This window comes from Kryptolebias marmoratus, linkage group LG2 (assembly GCF_001649575.2).
Source record: "Kryptolebias marmoratus isolate JLee-2015 linkage group LG2, ASM164957v2, whole genome shotgun sequence".
NCBI classification, from domain to species: Eukaryota; Metazoa; Chordata; class Actinopteri; order Cyprinodontiformes; family Rivulidae; genus Kryptolebias; species Kryptolebias marmoratus.
This window is the reverse complement of record NC_051431.1, coordinates 1,945,776-1,962,664: the sequence shown is the minus strand read 5'-3', so window position 1 is coordinate 1,962,664 and position 16,889 is coordinate 1,945,776. Positions and strand designations below refer to the sequence as shown.

The following is a 16,889-nucleotide window of genomic DNA, read 5'->3' as shown; positions in this document are numbered from 1 at the left end:
CAGACGGTCAAATGGGGGGTGGGGGTGGGTGAGGCGGACAGGAGGGAGAAAAGAGGTGATTTTTATTTTTCAGCTTGTGACTTCTGTTTGTGTTATTCTGAGAGTGGAGGCGAACAGAAGAAGCAGGAGAGATTACAGACACAAGTCTGGGGAGGGGGTGTTGTTGATGAGTAAGGAGGGATGAGATGTGGGGGGGGGCCGGGGGTCACACCAAACCACAGCTATGCCTGCCCTCGTCAGCGCTTAAACGGGCCAGGAAACTGGAGCAGGCTGTGGGTATGAGCATGTGTAGAGCAGGTATTAATGGTGTGGGTTCCTGAATCTGTTTACACGGTTGGATCATCGGGACATTTCCTGTTGGGTTTCTGCATTCAGGCCCAGCAGATGTCGCTGTGGGCCAGGATGTGGCTTTATCAAAGAAATAAATGCAACATAACTGGTCACTGTTGATTCTGCATTTATAATTTTCAATGTTATCGTGACTCTACTCCTCCAAAGACTTTGTCAGAATGCTGACAAAGTCAAGAATTCCTCTAACAATGAAAGGCCTTAGCAGAATATTCCCCGTCATCGTTCATGCCAGAGTTTGGGACTAAAACATTTTTATGAGTCAACTCTTGAAACTAAAGTTATGCTCAGTCTCTGCCTTCGGTGGACGGTTATAATTTATTCTTCAATCCATCAGTGTTCAAACAAATGATCGCCAAATTTAATAAATGCAAAAGTTAGCATTTTTGAGGAAATGTCAGAGATTAAACACTCAGGATCTCATCTTAAAGGAGACTTTAAATGAATGAATCAGGTTTTTTGAAGTGGTGTATTTTAGTTTAACATATCAGGCAGAAGTTTGTTTATTGGAGATGAAGCTGAAGACGAGTCGGAACAGCTCCAGTATCCAAAATATTCTAGGGGTTCATGCAAATGTTGCTTTATAAACCCTTCTGTCATATCTGCGTTACATGGGTTTTAAATAGATCAAACTGTCTGTGGTCTGTTACCAGCAGTGATCTGTGTTAAATTTATGTTAGACTGGAGAAGGAAGCTGATTTTTTTCTGCTCTTTTAGGTCACACACTAAATGTTGCACTATCAGGGAGAGTAGATCCGGTAAACCAAACTAAAAAATGTAATCAGAGCCACAATCCAAACTTCCTTCCTCTGTTTCACTTCAACCTGGAAGTGGAAAACCTCTCGCTGTGGACCAACCTGACCTGAAGAGAATAACAGAGGTGAATGTGATGGATTTAATCCAAATTCTGCCAAAACCTTTTCAGACGTTAGAGAAATTGATAAGAAGTCAAAAGGAGCAGGAAGTGTAAAAACAGATACTCTATTTAGCATCAAAATAAGTGTTACTAGAGGGAAAACCTGATCTTTTAATTTAATTAAGTAACTATTATTTATAATAAAACCAAAGCCAAACACGACTGATAAACCGGGACATGCATTAAGCTGCTGTTGGTGTAATGTTGTAATAAAAACTCAAAAAGGTGTGCAACAAAAATCTAACACTAACCCCTAAAAAACCAGGACAATGACAAGGATCTGACAGCTGAAACTAAGATAATAAATAAACTGGGAGGGATGTTTGGAGTGACAACAGGTGAGAAGCTACTGCTGAACTGAGAGATGAGTGAAGCTGAAGGAAACACTGACTGAGAAACTAGGAAGCATGAAAGAAAACTAAATAACAAACACAACAACACTCAAATACAAAAAGAAAACCAACACAAGTCAACCCCAAACCGTCAGATGGATCTAATTCTGCTTTTCTTTATGCAGGAAACTCAAACCAGCGTTTCTGGAAGGAATGCATATCACCCACAGCCTTGCAAAATTAAATCACTGCATCCTAAAAATGACAGAACTAATTAAAATATTTTTGAATATAAGTAAAAAAAAGACATCCAGGAGAAAGGTGAAGTTTCTGAAGGAACTCTGAGTTCTGTCCAATCAGAGGTTTAATCAGGGTTTAGCTAAATCGGAACCAAATCAGAGCTGAAATCAAGTGTAAAGCTCGTTATAACAAACAGTTAAATCCATATTTATTTTACCCAGTTTACAGATTAACTCTGTGATTCTGACCTGCATCGGAGGAGGGCGTCCAGGTGACTCTGAAGATCCCACGCAGACACTCACACATGGTCCAGGAAACCGAAGGAGGAAGGAGGAACGGCACCGACGGAACAGCCCGAAGCAGGCTGCAGGGCTGGGGGAGGCGATCCGGGGGCTCGGCTCGACTCTTTGGGCTGCAGGGAGACTGAGCTCTGCTGTCAGCCTGGATGCTGAATTAACAGATGGTGAGAAAGAAAGAGAGTGGAGAGCTCCCAGGGGTGGATGGATGGATGGATGGATGGATGGATGGATAGATGGATGGATGGATGGATGACTGGATGCACTTCTGACAGGGACAACAGGAACTGTCTTATTATCGTACACATCAACCTAACACCAGTTATCCGTCTTTTTCTTCTGTAAACTCTTACGAAAAGTTGACATTGAGTTTTCAGACACGTGTGTGTGTGTGTGTTTCTCAGTGTGTGTTTGTTAGGAAAGGGGAAACACACACACACTGAGCAAAGACAGAACAGGAGCGTATTAGCTGGAGTGGACAGTCAGCAGTTTGCGTTGACCTTTTGTAAAGCCCGGCTCCATTGTGCGCCGGTGCTGGAGGTTTTATCTGGGCCTTGTTTCTGGGCTTAGAGGGGCTGGACTCTGGATGTTGGTCAGACGCCGCAGCAGCAAACACGCCACAAATATGACAGCTCGACTCAGAGACAGAACCAGGAGTTTAAAGTTTATTATGGTTTTTATCTTTACTAACCAAAAACTGACCCATTCTGATTAGTTTCCAGAAAACAACGAGTAACTAATAGTTAAACTCTTATCCTTTGCTGTGAATTATCTTTCTAATATTACTGTAACTGCAAAGCATTGTGGGTATATCTTGACTACTGATTGCAAATTACTGTATTTTATTGAATTTGCAGCAATGTAATTAATTCTAAGTGGTGGAGACTGAATTAAAAACATCCATCCATCCGTTTTCTTTACCCGCTGTGGGGGGGACACCCTGGACAGGTCTCCAGTCCATCGCTGGGACACATAGAGACAAACGAGACAAACAACCGTCCACCCTCTCACTCACATGGACAATTTAAGAGTTACCAACCTAACATGCAGGTTTTTGGTCTGTGGGAGGAAAGTACCTGAAGTAAACTGAATTATAACAAAATAATATAATTTAAATTAGTCTATAAGACCACTTTTTCATTGATTTCTGTTTTAATCACAGGATGATTCATTACAGCAGGGAGAAGAAATGAACTAAGAGCCTATTTATGGATGCATGTCCCTCTGAGTTAATATCACTTCATAAAACAATGAGATTCTGTTTGATTCCTCTTGACTCTGAACCGAGACATTAGACCTTCATCTCTCATCCCACTTCCTGTCTGTGGACTCAGAGGAAGGACTTCTGTCCCTGCAGCTGCAGCCCTGCAGGTTTGCAGGCTTAAAGGATATTTCCTGCTGCAGGGAGCTGTTTCTATCCTCGGATTATTAGCATCTTCAGTGTGTTTACTGCATGTTAAAGCAAGCATCCACTGGGGTTTCATTCAGGCACATCACACAATCTGCATTTGCTAATATCAGCGCTGCAGAACGGATAACAGAAAACTTTGATAGGGAATATGTTATCTCATAAATCTTTAAAACATTCTTGGCAATAACTTTAAACATATTGAAGCTGACACACGCTAATCTTTATTAATATTTATTATGATACTATAGAGTTTAGACAAAGAAGTGCCTCCAGGAGAAAATAATAAATAACAAAACAAAACTCCAGCTGAGGATGCTAAATATGATTTTGTGACATAAACTCATATTTGGTAAAGAAAGCAACTATTATTCAACCTGGTCCTTTGAAATAACTTCATAAAAATTTGCAGGTTCTGCTGCTTGTCATTACAACATGTTCTGAACATCATGTACTCTGAACTTTTACCCTATTTTAACAATGCTAAATGAAAATAAAAACTTAAAATGCACACAAAAGTGCTGCATACAAATCCTAAAAAGCTGTTTTCTGATGCACGTGACAGGAAAATGAATCCTTAGTTTCTCTGAAGTCTATTCTGTGAAGAAAATGAGTGAGGTTTCTTTTTATGACATAAAACACGACTTGTTAACCATCGATAAATTCAGTAGTAATATGTAACAGCCTGGTACACTCCAGGTATGTACAGGGTACAGGTGTGTACCTGGTACTTACAGGATACCTGCAGGTCAGGTTTAAGGAGGGCTGGGAGCTAATTTTGTGGATCTATCAACATAATTTCTTTAACACATAAAAATTATAATACTGTTTATGTGCAAACTAATTTCTAATTTCAAGGTTTCTCGTCCCACAGAAAAATAAGTAAAAATATATATATATATTTTAATTCATTATTAAAAACAATAATGCATACATATTATAAACCTCTCAGCTCTGGACTACCTGGTAAGCTCTTTGCAGAGTCTGACCTGGCATACCAGATACTTACAGGGTACATACCAGTACTTATAAGATACTTACTGAGTACATAGGTATTTACAGGATATTTACTTGGTAACAAGTACAAGATGAGCACCTGGTACTTATATGGTATTGTTGTGTACTCGGTACGTGCCAGATACTTACCTAAGTCACTTCAAAATACAGCCCTTTGATACCAGCAGTGGTGGACGAAGTACTTAACTATAGTACTTGAGTAAAAGTATTGATACTCATGGTCAAATCTTACTCAACTACAAGTAAAAGTTGCTCGGTCAAAAATGTACTCAAGTTAAAGTACTGAAGTACTCACTTTTGAAAATACTCAAGTATTCAAAAGTACATGCATTTAAAAGTATCTAAGTATTCAAAAATACAAATTAAATGTTCTAATATCAGTATGTTGCTGTGTAATTTTGCAGAACCTTGTAACTTTCAGAAACCACCTGATGTATCGACGCGTAGAAACACTCTGCTGCAACTTCTACACCACCTGGAAAGAACTTCAGCAGAAAAATGACACAAAAAATAAGGATTTTTTTGTCTAAAAACACATCAAACCAGAGATTCTTTCACTATGGAACAGAGGTTTAAGGTTGAATCTATTACCATGAAGTAATGACCAGCTTCCTAGATGTGTAGTGGAGTCAAAAGTACAATATTTGATTTTGAAATGACTGAAATTTTTAAGTTCCCCCCCCAAAAATTACTCAAGTAAAGTAAAGATTCTCAAAAAATGTACTTAAGTACATAATCAAGTAAATGTACTCCATTACTGTCCACCACTGGATACCAGGTATGTACCCTGTAAGTACCAGGTACATACCAGGTTGTAGTATGTATTAAATGTACACAGGACTGGATACAGAGTTAATTAGATCATCAGTTCATTCTCATCCCAATTAATTAATAGATGAGATAATTCACTTTTGATCAGTTTTGTAAAAGTAGCCCCAGGAAGCATCATTTTCTAACAATGTTTCGTGGAACAATGTTCATTTCCCTTAAATAAATTATTCACTTGAAAGCTTTCAGAAGTACAAAGTTTAAGTTGAGTTTCCGCGTACTTTTCAGAGTGCTGATTTTTTAGAAATAAGTTTCCTCTAACCTAAAACCATTTCTTCCCCCACAGAGACTGGAAGATTATGTGAAGCTTCATCAGCCTTCAGGGTGATAAACAGGCTCTCTGTTCTTCTACAAACCAATGTTTGTGTGCAATTTGCCTCAGTTAATCCCTACAAAGTGCAGAGTCGTTGATAGATGAGTCACTGAGGATTGAGTCGGTGTGTGAACACACACACACACACTTTACGCAAAGCTAACACCCTGAGAATCCTGTGGGTTTAAGAGAAAGTGACTCAGGAGGTTTTCTCTCATCATGCCCACTCACAGCTCGGCTCTTCAAGCTTAAATGTTTCATCTGCAGCACCTTTGTCTTTCTGCTCTTCAGACACAGGAATCGTTTGCTTCAAGCCACGAAATCCTGAGTTTTTTTTCCTCCTTGTGATGCCAGGAGCGCGAACACAAAGAAAAGAAGCACATCAATACACAACTCTGCCCTGTTGCAGTATAATTTTTGATACTGCATCAAGTAAGAAAGCCTAGTACAGCCAGGACTCTTCTGAGATGCATCAAAAAAACAGTTTATGAAAGAGGCATTAAAGAAGAAAAGGAGTTAAAGACTTTAAATAAATCCTCCAAGAGGCTGGGTAAAACCGGTATATGGTCAGCTGAATTTATGTTGTTAAAACATTCAGAGGAGGGGATCCTGTCGATCCTGATGAACCAAAGTCAGACAAAATTAAGACTTCAGAAACCATAAATTAGTATTATGAATGACAAGACTGCAAAACTGAAGCAATTTTTCTTCAATATTTATTTCTTGTTTGTCGTGACTTGTGCAAAAAACCCGATGTTTTCAGTTCTACATAAACAACTGGAGACAAACAGCCGGTTTGACAAGCTGTAGCAGCATTTCTGCAGGTCTTCTCTTGGCTGATCCTGCAGAGTTTGACTGATGCTCACGACACCTGGGGAGGAGAAGAAGACAGAATCCGTCAGTTATCCATCCGAAGCTCAGGAGGGGCTCGCTTTCAAAGTTTTCATTTTAAGGAGCTGCATAGATTCCCTTTGGAGAACATTTTTCTCTTTGCTGTGATCTTCCTTCAGGAGGTGTTGAAGCATGTTTTAAAGCATGAAAATAAAAACGAGTGATGATTTATACCAACAGTACAGGCTGTAGGTAGGAAAGAATCTGCCCCATATCTCTGTATTAATGTTAAATTCAACCCTTTAAAGCCCACGTGTCAAACTCAAGGCCCGTGGGCCATATCCGGCCCTCTGTAACATTTCATCCGGCCCTCTAGTCTGGTTCAGACCGAGTCTCTGATTCTTATTTTGCTTAAAAAAACTGAGCCTAATTAGTGAAGTTTTCTCTGACAGTGACTTAGAAGCCAACAATATATAGTTTTAATTTCTGTATGATCAGGTTTTTGTTGAAAAATCTGTTTTAATGTTAAAAAATTCATTTAAAAGCTGAGTGAGGCGTAAGAAATGACAGCTAATGATGAGCTTTTTGAAGTTTGATCTATTTGTCTGTGTTCATTAAAGTCTGTTTGCTCTAAATTCTGTATAATCTGTAACTGGGAAAAGGTCATTCATATTTCTATATGGATGATTTGACGTAATACATCTGAAACTAAGGTTAATTTATGTAATTTTTAATAATATTGATCGTGATCGGCCCTTGGCTAGGACCAAATTTTTAATTTTGGCCTCCTTGTGTCCCTGGGTTTGACACCCCTGCTTTAATGGACAAAATGGCACCAGACTAATAACTGAAGAATGCTGAGTCACACTGTTGGTTTCCTTTGTGCTATTTTAGCTGTTCATACTTTTATATTTGTCAAAATATTTAACTTTATTTACAAATATTTTCCTCCAAAGAAAGAAAGTTCCTTCAGAAACTTTGTTCTCTGAACTCTAATTCAGGATACTTGCTCCGTTTTTATCTTCTTCAGCTCTTTTAGCTAGCCTTTTGCAGCTTTTAGCTGACATTTTGCTGCTTTTAGCTGGTCTAATGTTCTGCTTCTTTTAGCTTTAACGACTCCTTTTCAGCAAAGTCACTCACAGCTCTGTTTTCACAGAAAATTAAATTGCTGTAGTTTTTTTTATAACTCATAAAAAAGGCAAATCTGAGTCAAATAAACTGTGTTTTGTTGTTTGGAACGGAACAAATCAGCTGTGGGGTTTTTAGTTTGTGACCTAAAGCTTTCAAAGACCTTGAATAAAAACAGCTCAATATAATAAAACACAAATCTACCAAAAAACAAACTGAAAATGGTGCTTTAAAATCTCCAAAAACAGAAATTGCACCTTTTTCTGTTCGATCCTGTCTGTGGAAACAAACCTCTAAGAAGAGCTTGTTAAATAAAACTCGTATTGTGCGTTTTCTTTGTTTCGGCCTTATTTCTGTTTGTTCGCCGACATTAAATCAGTGCTTGGCTCTGTGTCGTGGAGCTCCTCCTCCGGCCTGCAGGCAGGTACAAACCATGGCAGCCATGTTGGCAGAGGAGAGCCCACCTGTTGCTGTGTGCACCCTCGTCACCACGTCTGCCCACTGGCAGAACAGACGGGTAATTAAAGTGCAAAAACTCTTTTTATATCTGAAGGTCATCAACCTTCCTGGCAGCACGCTCGTCACCTCTCTGCATCAGTTTTTAACAGTTAAACTGAGAGAATTCTGTCCAGATTGCGGCCTGTGAATGGGTCAGTGGACGGGTGGGGGCTGGATGGTTTTGGACAGTTGGAGACAGAAATAGCCCCCCGGACCTCTGATGACATTAAATAGTTTGAGCAGCGAGAAGCGACATGTTGGAGATTCCTCAGAGGATGTGTGTGGGGGTGTAGATACACTGCCTGGCCAAAAACCTGTCATCACCTTGATTTAAACTGAGCAAATACACAAGCCCCCCCACCCATTTATAAAAAGTACCGCTGTGATGATTCTGTTTCGGCTGGCAACAAGGTTTATAAGTGAGAGCAGCTCCTCGTTCCTAAACATTCACGTCAAATAAGACGTCATGTGGATGAAGACAAGATGGCCGTTTCAGGAGGTCAGATTATTGAAATAAAGTAAACAGGAGAAGAAATAAGGTCTGAAGCTTCATTACGTCCTGAAAACTGGCATCAAAAATCACCTAAAATATTTACAAAACCTCATTTCAAAAAGAGGCAAATTATCAAAAAGTGAAAGTAAAAGTATTTCCAGACACACATTATGAATAAAACTCAAAGTCTTGGAGCTAAACAGCTTTGAAGAAATCAAGAAGAAAATTCGAAACCCTCGCCTGCCTTCTCTTACAAGTCCAAATCAGATACAAAGTAATTATTTTCAGCATATGGATTTTATTTTCTTCACTTGTTTCTCTGAACCTCCAGATTGATGTTTTATGAATGCATTTAAAAAGGAAAGAGCACACACACACACACACACAGACAGGAGGGTGGAGCGTGGCGTCGCTGGTCCGTTTTATCTCAGGCTCGGTTTAAACACTTTGGTGACTTCGGGTCAGACGGGTGTTTATCAGCAGAGACTGGGTGGGTTTGATTCCCTGACGGAGACCCACCCAGCAGCCAGAGCCACAATCCAGACTCTAATAATCCTGCCTGAACCACCATCCAGTTAACGTCACTTACAGGCAGAAACTAGGAGATTTTAAACATTTTACAGACCTTTCTTTGCCCTTTTCTTTTCTGCAGACAGTCTAATTTCATCTCAAGGATCATCGGACAAAGTGTCAGGAGAGGAAATCTAATGGATACGTCAGAAGAGCGGGTCGGTTTAAAACTGCTCCAATTGTGCCAACAAGTGTTATAAATCTGCAACTGCACCATGACGTGTCCAAAAACCTCCTTACCGAAGAGAAAGGAGGGCAGGAAATCTAGATTTTATATAAAAATATACAAAAATGTTACAATGATAACAGCTGCAACTCAACTGCAATGTTTGTAACATAATTTATATTATTTATAGTCACCACTGATTAAACTGTCTTAAATCTTTGTGAGAATCCCTATAATTAAAAAAAAAAAAGCTAACTACATGAGCTGTTTTAGTACCACAGTATTACTTTTGTTTCAAGCTACATGAACATAGAATAAAAATATGTTTCCTTTGCTGTTTTTGATATTTTAGTCACTGGTATGGGAGGAAGAATGTGTCTTAGCTTTGGACACGCTCAGCTCCGTTTGACAGAGAGAAATAATCTGGGTCAGAAAAACTAAAGATTCAGATTAAACTTTATGCCAATAAGAGCAGCTAATAAACAGGAAACCTGCAGCACTGAAGTGAACACGTTGTACCTTATAGAAGCAGGTGGGAGCAAACAGGACAGCTGGACATCAGGAGGACATCAGAGGGACTGACTCCCCCCAGGCGTGGGTGCTGGAACCACAGGCAGCTCTTTAAGCAGCTGACAGCTAAAAAAAACAACTATAATGAATCATTTTCTGGGTTAATGGAGTAAAGGTTTGTTCCTCTTCAGCTCCAGAAGATGATTTTACATCTTGAGACATCTCTGAACAAGATGTCCCACGTCTAAAAGCAGTGCCGTTGCCAAGGAGAGCTTTAATCTGTTCCTGTTAAAACACTAAACCAACCTGACGGTGACAGGAGCTCAAGAAATTTAACATTTTATTTGGTTTAGATTCGTTCAGGTCTTCTCACCTCGATTAGGAAAGTTTGAAGAAAGTGTTTGTCCACAGATCCTGCTGGCCTCAAACGCCTCTTCAGTCTCTCATTTTGCTGTCAGACAGACATGAAGACAAAGAGACAAAGAGACAGAGAGCCGGTTTTCCAGCCTGTCCTCCACCACGTCCACCTCTGAGCCGCAGACAGAAACCAGGAGGGCTGACATTTCACAGCAGCTGCTCAGGAAGCTATTTCTGGAATATTATTTTGGTGCTCGGGAGGCTTCGAAGGAAAGAAGGCAAAGAAGGAAATCATTTTTTAAACGCGTCCTTCGTGTTTAAATAACATTCAATAAGAGCTGCAGCTCAGAAAAGAATCTCATCTGTGATATATTTGGTTCAAACTGAATTATTTGTCATGAATAATGTAGTTTTGTTGTCTTTAGTGTAATTCTCAGTTACTTCCTCTAGATGTACTACTTCCTCAGTTAGTCCTTCAATCGGTTAAAAACTATCATCACCTGTCCTCATTTTCCTCATTAACTCCATTTTCAGTCACTCCTCCCAGTTTCCACTTCTTTTCTCTTTTCAGTTTCAAACTTCAGTCATTCAGCACCTTAGATTGGGTATCCAATCCTGGTCCAGTCCTGGTCCTCAGGGCCACCATCCTGCAGGTTTTCCTTGTTTCTCTGCTCCAACACACCTGATTCAGAGGTTAAATCACCTCTTCATGTTCTGCAGAAGCCTGTTAATCACCCATTGATTGAAATCAGGTGTGTTGGAGCAGAGGAACAAGGAAAACCTGCAGGATGGAGACCCCTGAGGACCAGGGTTGGACACCCCTGCCATAGAATTAGATAAAACTTTAAAAACTTCTTCATGTTTTGGGTCCTCTGCTGGTTTTGTTCCTTTTATAAGTTTGTTAAAGTGATTATTCACCTGCCTTTGCTCTTCATCACTCCGTTTTAAAGCAGCTCTGTGCAGAGATTTTTATTAAAAATAAATAAAAATGACTCACAACAACATCCTGCTTGGAAAAACATGTTAAAAGTACAAAGATGCTGTAAAAATCTGGCTCTGAAATCATTTCCTCACACGAAGGCTGCATGTTGGTGTGGAAGTATTTTTGGGTCATGATAGGATAAAAAACAGTTTTAATATTTGTTGTAAAGGCTTCTTTGATCAAATTTACTAAAATAAACCACATGAAAAATAAACAGGGAATAAATAAATAACTTTTAAAAGCTTTTTAAAACCTGGTTCTCAGATGAAACAATGAAACACCATAAAACGCTGAGGTGAAGTCTGAAAGTCCGCTTCATTATTTTTCTGTAACTGGGGGGGTCACACAGATAAAAACTACGTGTATTTTCCTGCTTCCTTAAAACAATAACTGTAACTAAATAAAGCAGAACTATTTCTCAAAGTTTATTAAACTGTCACATCCTCTAAAACAACCAACGCCTCCAATAAACAAAGAGCTGTTTATAAATGTAACATAATAGAGAAATTCTTTTTGGAAAATGATGAAATCGAACCTCTGAGAAACACGCTCAGGCTTTTTAGAAACTAAGTATCATTTAGTTTTCATGTAAAACACAAAAAAAGTTAGTTTCTGTTGTGAACACAGAGTTTCTCTGAAGTTTTAAACAGTCTGAAATATTTCCAGAGATAACTGAAAAAAGAGAACAAGGTAAAGTTTAACTTTTGACTCATTTCAAAGCAGCCAGTGTGATTCTGCAGGTTCATAAAGCAGAAGTTTGGAAAAATAAAACCACCTGAACTTTTCAGAATTATTACAATCATAAAAAACAAACAAACAAAAACCCACTAATGTTCTAATAATATTTTAATAAGATATTTTTTTCAGAGCAGCTTTTCACCTGAATTTGTTTGCAGACTACTAATCAAAGGCAGCTGTAAACAGGTGAGTTTTCAGCCTCGATTTAAAGGAATTTAGTGTTTCGGCTGTTTGTTCCAGATTGATGATGCAGAGAAACTGAAAGCTGATTCTCCATGTTTGGTTCTGGTTCTGGGGATACAAAGTAGACCAGAACCAGAAGACCTGAGTGTTCTGGAGCGTTGATACGACGATAATAAGTCTTTAATCCGTTCAGGGATTTATAAACTAATAGAAGTATTTTAAAGTCTATTCTCTGAGCTACAGGGAGCCGGTGTAAGGACTTTAAAACCAGGGCGATGGGCTCTATTTTTCTGGTCTTAGTGAGAACACGAGCAGCTGCTGCAGCTGTCTGATTGAGTTTTTTGGGCAGACTTGTGAAGACACTGTTGCAGTAATCAATGCGGCTAAAGACAAACGCATGGATGAGTTTCTCTAGATCGTGCTGAGACATAAGTCCTCTAATCCTGGAGATGTTCTTCAGGTGGTAGAACTGTTTTTATGTGCCCCTTAAGGTTCAGGTCTGAGTCCATCACCACACCCAGGTTTCGGGCCTGATCACTAGTTTTTAGTGCAGGTTTTCCTTGTTTCCCTGCTCCAACACACCTGATTCATGGTTAAATCACCTCTTCATGTTCTGCAGAAGCCTGTTAATCACCCATTGATTCACATCAGGTGTGTTGGAGCAGAGGAACAAGTAAAACCTGCAGGATGGAGACCCCTGAGGACCAGGATTGGACACCCCTGTTCTAACAGATGAACATGTTGTTAATCTGAGGCTGCGTGAATAAATAAATAAATGCACAAAATAATGTTGCTTTAAAACTCTTTATTGACAAAAAGGAAGATTTTATGAGCACATCTGCTGCAGAACGGTCATCCTGCAGGGAAAGTGGCTTCCTGCTCCGTTGTCACGACAACCGCCTCTGCGTTTAATTCGTATTCATTTCAATCACTCCACACGGTGGAAATCAACATTAATATTTATTTACAGCCTTCCGAGTCACTGATCGCCCTGCAGACTGCAGCAAAAAGCTGAGCACGCTCGATTCGGACTTCATCCGGGGCGTAACGAGACACGATGAGCTCCTGGGTTAACGAGAACCAGACCAGACGATGTTTCAGCCGAGCCGCCTCGCTCCCGTCACTCTTTAACACGAGGGGCCAAATTTAAAAACCTGATCAAGGGCCACATCTAATTACCACATTTTTATAATTATGTCAAAATATTCCTGCAGAAATATTAATGTTTCTCAATATTTCTTACTTATCGGTCAGAAAACTGAGTTTACTGAACTTTTATTTGATTGAAAGACTTTAACGTCTAAACTGAACCCTTCCTGTTTTATTAACTGCCTTATTTATTTAATTTTTACTGATTTTTAATGAAAACGTTTTACCAAAGAATAAAAATTCACACAGAGATAAGATGGTTAAAATAAATTCAGACAGACATTAGAGTGAAACTCCTCTGTCAGTTTATTTTTTATTATTTTCATCCCACTGATGAACACAAATGATTAAACACTGAGAGCGAAGTAAAGTCTGATTTAATTATTATTTCATTTGAAGGTTTGACCGACTTTTTACATCTCGTGACGAAAAAACGAGAAGTTCAGACTTTATTTTTTCACCTTTAAAGTTGATAAATCAGCATTAAGTTTGATCTGTTTTAGACTCTTCCTCTCAGCACGTAGCTGCAGAGGCAGCTGCTCACAACACGGCTTGAGTGAATTCAGGGTCACGTGTTTGTTTAAACCGCTGCCACCCAAACTAAACATCCTCAGTAATAATTTAACCAGAAACACACGAGACGGACTTCTTTTATCTCGTTACACCCCGAGACTTAACGCTCATTAAAACTAAAAGTTTAAACTTGTTTCCCTGAGTTGACCGGGGATGTGAACGCCCCTCTGAGGCAGAAGCTTGAAGTGTTTCTAAATGTTTGATTTGAACAGAGATCAGTTCAGGAGCGACAGCAGGAAACCCTCAGAACCGAGCTCAGTCCGAGGCTGGAACAGGGAAGTTCTGGGCGTGATTCCATGAGGGAAAAGTTTAAATCATTTGGCAGCATGCTGCAGATAAAACAGAGGATATAAATTTAAATATTTGGCACCGACGTTATTCAATCAGCTCCATAAAGTCTGTTTCTACAGACGTGTAAGAACAGCTCCTAGCAGAAGGTTTTCAGGTCCGAGTCCTGGGCGAGAGGACGGCTGTAGTCCGAGTCCCAGTCCCTTTCGAAGACGGCCTTCAGCTGCGATTGGACGGTCGGCTCCAGGGACTGAGACTCCGTCTGGTTAACGACCAGCGCCGAGCCGGCGGTGTTCACGAAGTAATCCCCTGACCAGTTGGACGTACCTGGTGACGAGAAGGAGCCCGTTTATCACCTTTACTTGGAAACTAAAACACATCGTGCTTTAGCTTCAAAATCAGAGATTATTAAAATATTATCAACAGTTTCTGACGTCTGAAGGACGTCGGTGCTGAAAAACCCAACATCAGCTTGGTAATAATCCAGGATAAGAATAAAATGTGTAGAAGAGGAGGAATTCATATTAAAAGAAATGTTAAAGCTGTGGCCAGTGGCTCATAATAATCTTAATAAGACAGGCAGACAGAAACGAGAGAAGAGTGAGAGCCGAACGAGTTTGTTGAAAACTGCTGGCTAAAAGCCAAGCTATCAAAGTGGCTAAAAGATAAAAGAAGCAAAACTTGACATGTTTCTGTGATAAAGTCTGTCTGATCCACAGAGATCTGAGGGGAGGGATTTCTCACCCGTTTCAACTCAACCTCCTTCACGTTTAAGGGGAAATTTCTATTTTTTTTCAGATTTTGTCTCCATGGTTTGATGAACCGGGACCAAAAGTCAGAGCATGTTTGGATGTTTAATCTGCCTGTGGGGCATGAAAATGTGATGGAAACCAAACAGATTAGTGTGAATCTCACCGATGTATGCTATCTTGTCAGTCACCATGTACTTGTTGTGGTTCACTCTTGCAAAGGGAATCTTCCTCTGCCTCGGGTCGGCCGGCACCACAAACAGCCTCTGGAGGAGCAAACGTCAGATTCTTTGAGTCAGAAGCAGACGGCACGCGACCTCGGCCTCAGCAGAAGAGCCACTCACCACCTGGATGTCCAGTTTGTGTTTCGGATCATGAACCGAAGCCAAAGACTTCAGGAAGGGGAACATGACGGGCTGGGAGTTGTTCCAGCAGCTGATCAGCAGGCGCACTTTGACTCGCCGCTCGTACGCCTTCCGTCTGAGCTGGGTGTCGATCTCCGCCCAGTACCTGCAGACGAGGAAACGCCTCAGAGCAGGCAGCTTTCCAAGAGACCAGGGTTCAAACTTTCACAGATTTAACACCTCACTGAAAATTAAACCTACAGAATTCCTGTAAATGATGTGTAATATCTGCGACTGGAGACTCAGAACTGGAAGGAAAAAGGCGACTTTTCCATCACTGCTGAGGCAAAAAGGCTACCAGAGAGCTTGTTTTTCTGTGTAAATCTATTCTAATCCTTTCATTGCCGTCCACTTTAGGATTTAATCTCCTGGAGTCCATTTTGAACTGAAATTAGGCAGATTTGGGCTCATTTTTTATTTGTTTTCAGGCCTGGACGTTTTCTGTCAGAAGAGAGCTCCTGTTGGCTGTTTAGCCGTCCTTCTTGGTACTATTAGTTAGCCTCTTGTACCTTTAGTTTAGTTTAGTTTGGCTCATATTTGAGATATTTTTAGATTCCTAATTGTTGTTTAGTTCAGCTTTAACTTTATCATGATTTCATTTAGATTATTTTAGCTACTATTTTGGCTGTCTTAGCTCATGTTTAGATATATTTGGTTTCATGATTTTATTTAGATTATCTTATATTTCATTTAGATTATACATGATTGATGTTTTTACTTCTGTATCTCTATATTTGATTATGATGTTTTTATCTGTACCTGATTGTTGTTTCTGTTGTAAAGCACTCTGAATCGTCTTGTTGCAGAAAAGTGCGATATAAATAAATCTCACTTCACTTCTGTGCAAAATACGGCTCTTCCACTTTTAAAACAAGCTTGAGAAAATAAAAATCGAGACAGGTTTGGGACGCCTGACTCTGATAAGCTCAAGCGACAGAACTGCGAGCCGCTGAGACTCGAGCAAACAGCGTGAGGACACCCCTGAATGTTGGAGGACATCCTGGAGACTCGCCGTCAGTCTCAGGCCGGTCAGATCTGACTGCTGTCCATCTCCAAAGTTAAAAACTTGTTTTACTTTTCTCACACTGTCTGACTCCTGGAAACTAAAAACGCCTCAATGATTCAGACTTCTTTCAGGGGAAACCTGTTGACTTTTTCAAACACGTTTAAAATTCCAGCGACGTGAGAGTGAAGCCCTCCGGGGGAAAGTTGAGAAACCCGTCTGAACGCTTCACGACATCATGGAGATTACGTAAACGATCGCAGCTTAATAGATGCAATAATCAATCCCTCCAGGATTTCGTGGGCGTGTTTTGTGATTGTTGCGGCTAAAATGCCTGATTTGGCGGGGCATTTTCCTAAAAGTTGAGTTTTTTTTTTTTTACTAAAATCATAAAAAAAACATAACTTTTAATATCTAAACCAAAAATCCTTCCTAGTTCTGTAAGATAATTCCCAACAAACATTGACATTCTCAAAAGGTGCTTTATTTGAGAACTTTGATAGCTTCTAAACTGACATTCATGAGCATTTCTGGATTGTCCCTGGTCTGCAGCTCTCCTCACATGTTTT

At 39.9% G+C, this 16,889-nt stretch overlaps 2 protein-coding genes and 1 long non-coding RNA gene across 7 annotated transcripts in view; all 3 read right to left on the bottom strand.

Moving 5' to 3' along the window:
• Positions 1-2,250, bottom strand: part of prx (periaxin) — a 35,833-nt gene extending 33,583 nt beyond the window's left edge. For both annotated transcript variants that reach the window (XM_025010595.2, XM_025010596.2), the window contains exon 1: positions 2,085-2,250. In XM_025010595.2, the coding sequence (XP_024866363.1) occupies positions 2,085-2,142 (58 nt within the window). In that variant the 5' untranslated portion in view covers positions 2,143-2,250. The remainder of the gene's footprint in view (positions 1-2,084) is intronic.
• Positions 2,251-6,392: 4,142 nt separating this feature from the next.
• On the bottom strand, positions 6,393-10,861 carry LOC108247885. 2 transcript variants are annotated; one of them, XR_003040222.2, is made up of 4 exons: positions 10,847-10,861; positions 10,268-10,513; positions 9,904-10,020; positions 6,393-6,569 (listed from the first exon to the last, which is right to left on the bottom strand). It is a non-coding gene; the product is annotated as an uncharacterized LOC108247885 (long non-coding RNA). The 2 variants fall into 2 exon arrangements; XR_001809099.3 differs by lacking the exon at positions 10,847-10,861 and adding an exon at positions 10,752-10,766.
• Positions 10,862-12,942: 2,081 nt separating this feature from the next.
• pld3 (phospholipase D family, member 3) overlaps positions 12,943-16,889 on the bottom strand; it is a 12,223-nt gene continuing 8,276 nt past the window's right edge. For 2 of the 3 annotated variants that reach the window (XM_025010599.2, XM_025010600.2), the window contains exons 10-12: positions 15,258-15,423; positions 15,080-15,179; positions 12,943-14,491 (exon numbers count right to left, since the gene is read on the bottom strand). In XM_025010599.2, coding sequence (XP_024866367.1) covers positions 14,304-14,491; positions 15,080-15,179; positions 15,258-15,423 — 454 coding nt within the window. In that variant the 3' untranslated portion in view covers positions 12,943-14,303. The remainder of the gene's footprint in view (positions 14,492-15,079; positions 15,180-15,257; positions 15,424-16,889) is intronic. The other variant, XM_025010601.2, reaches the window with a different exon arrangement.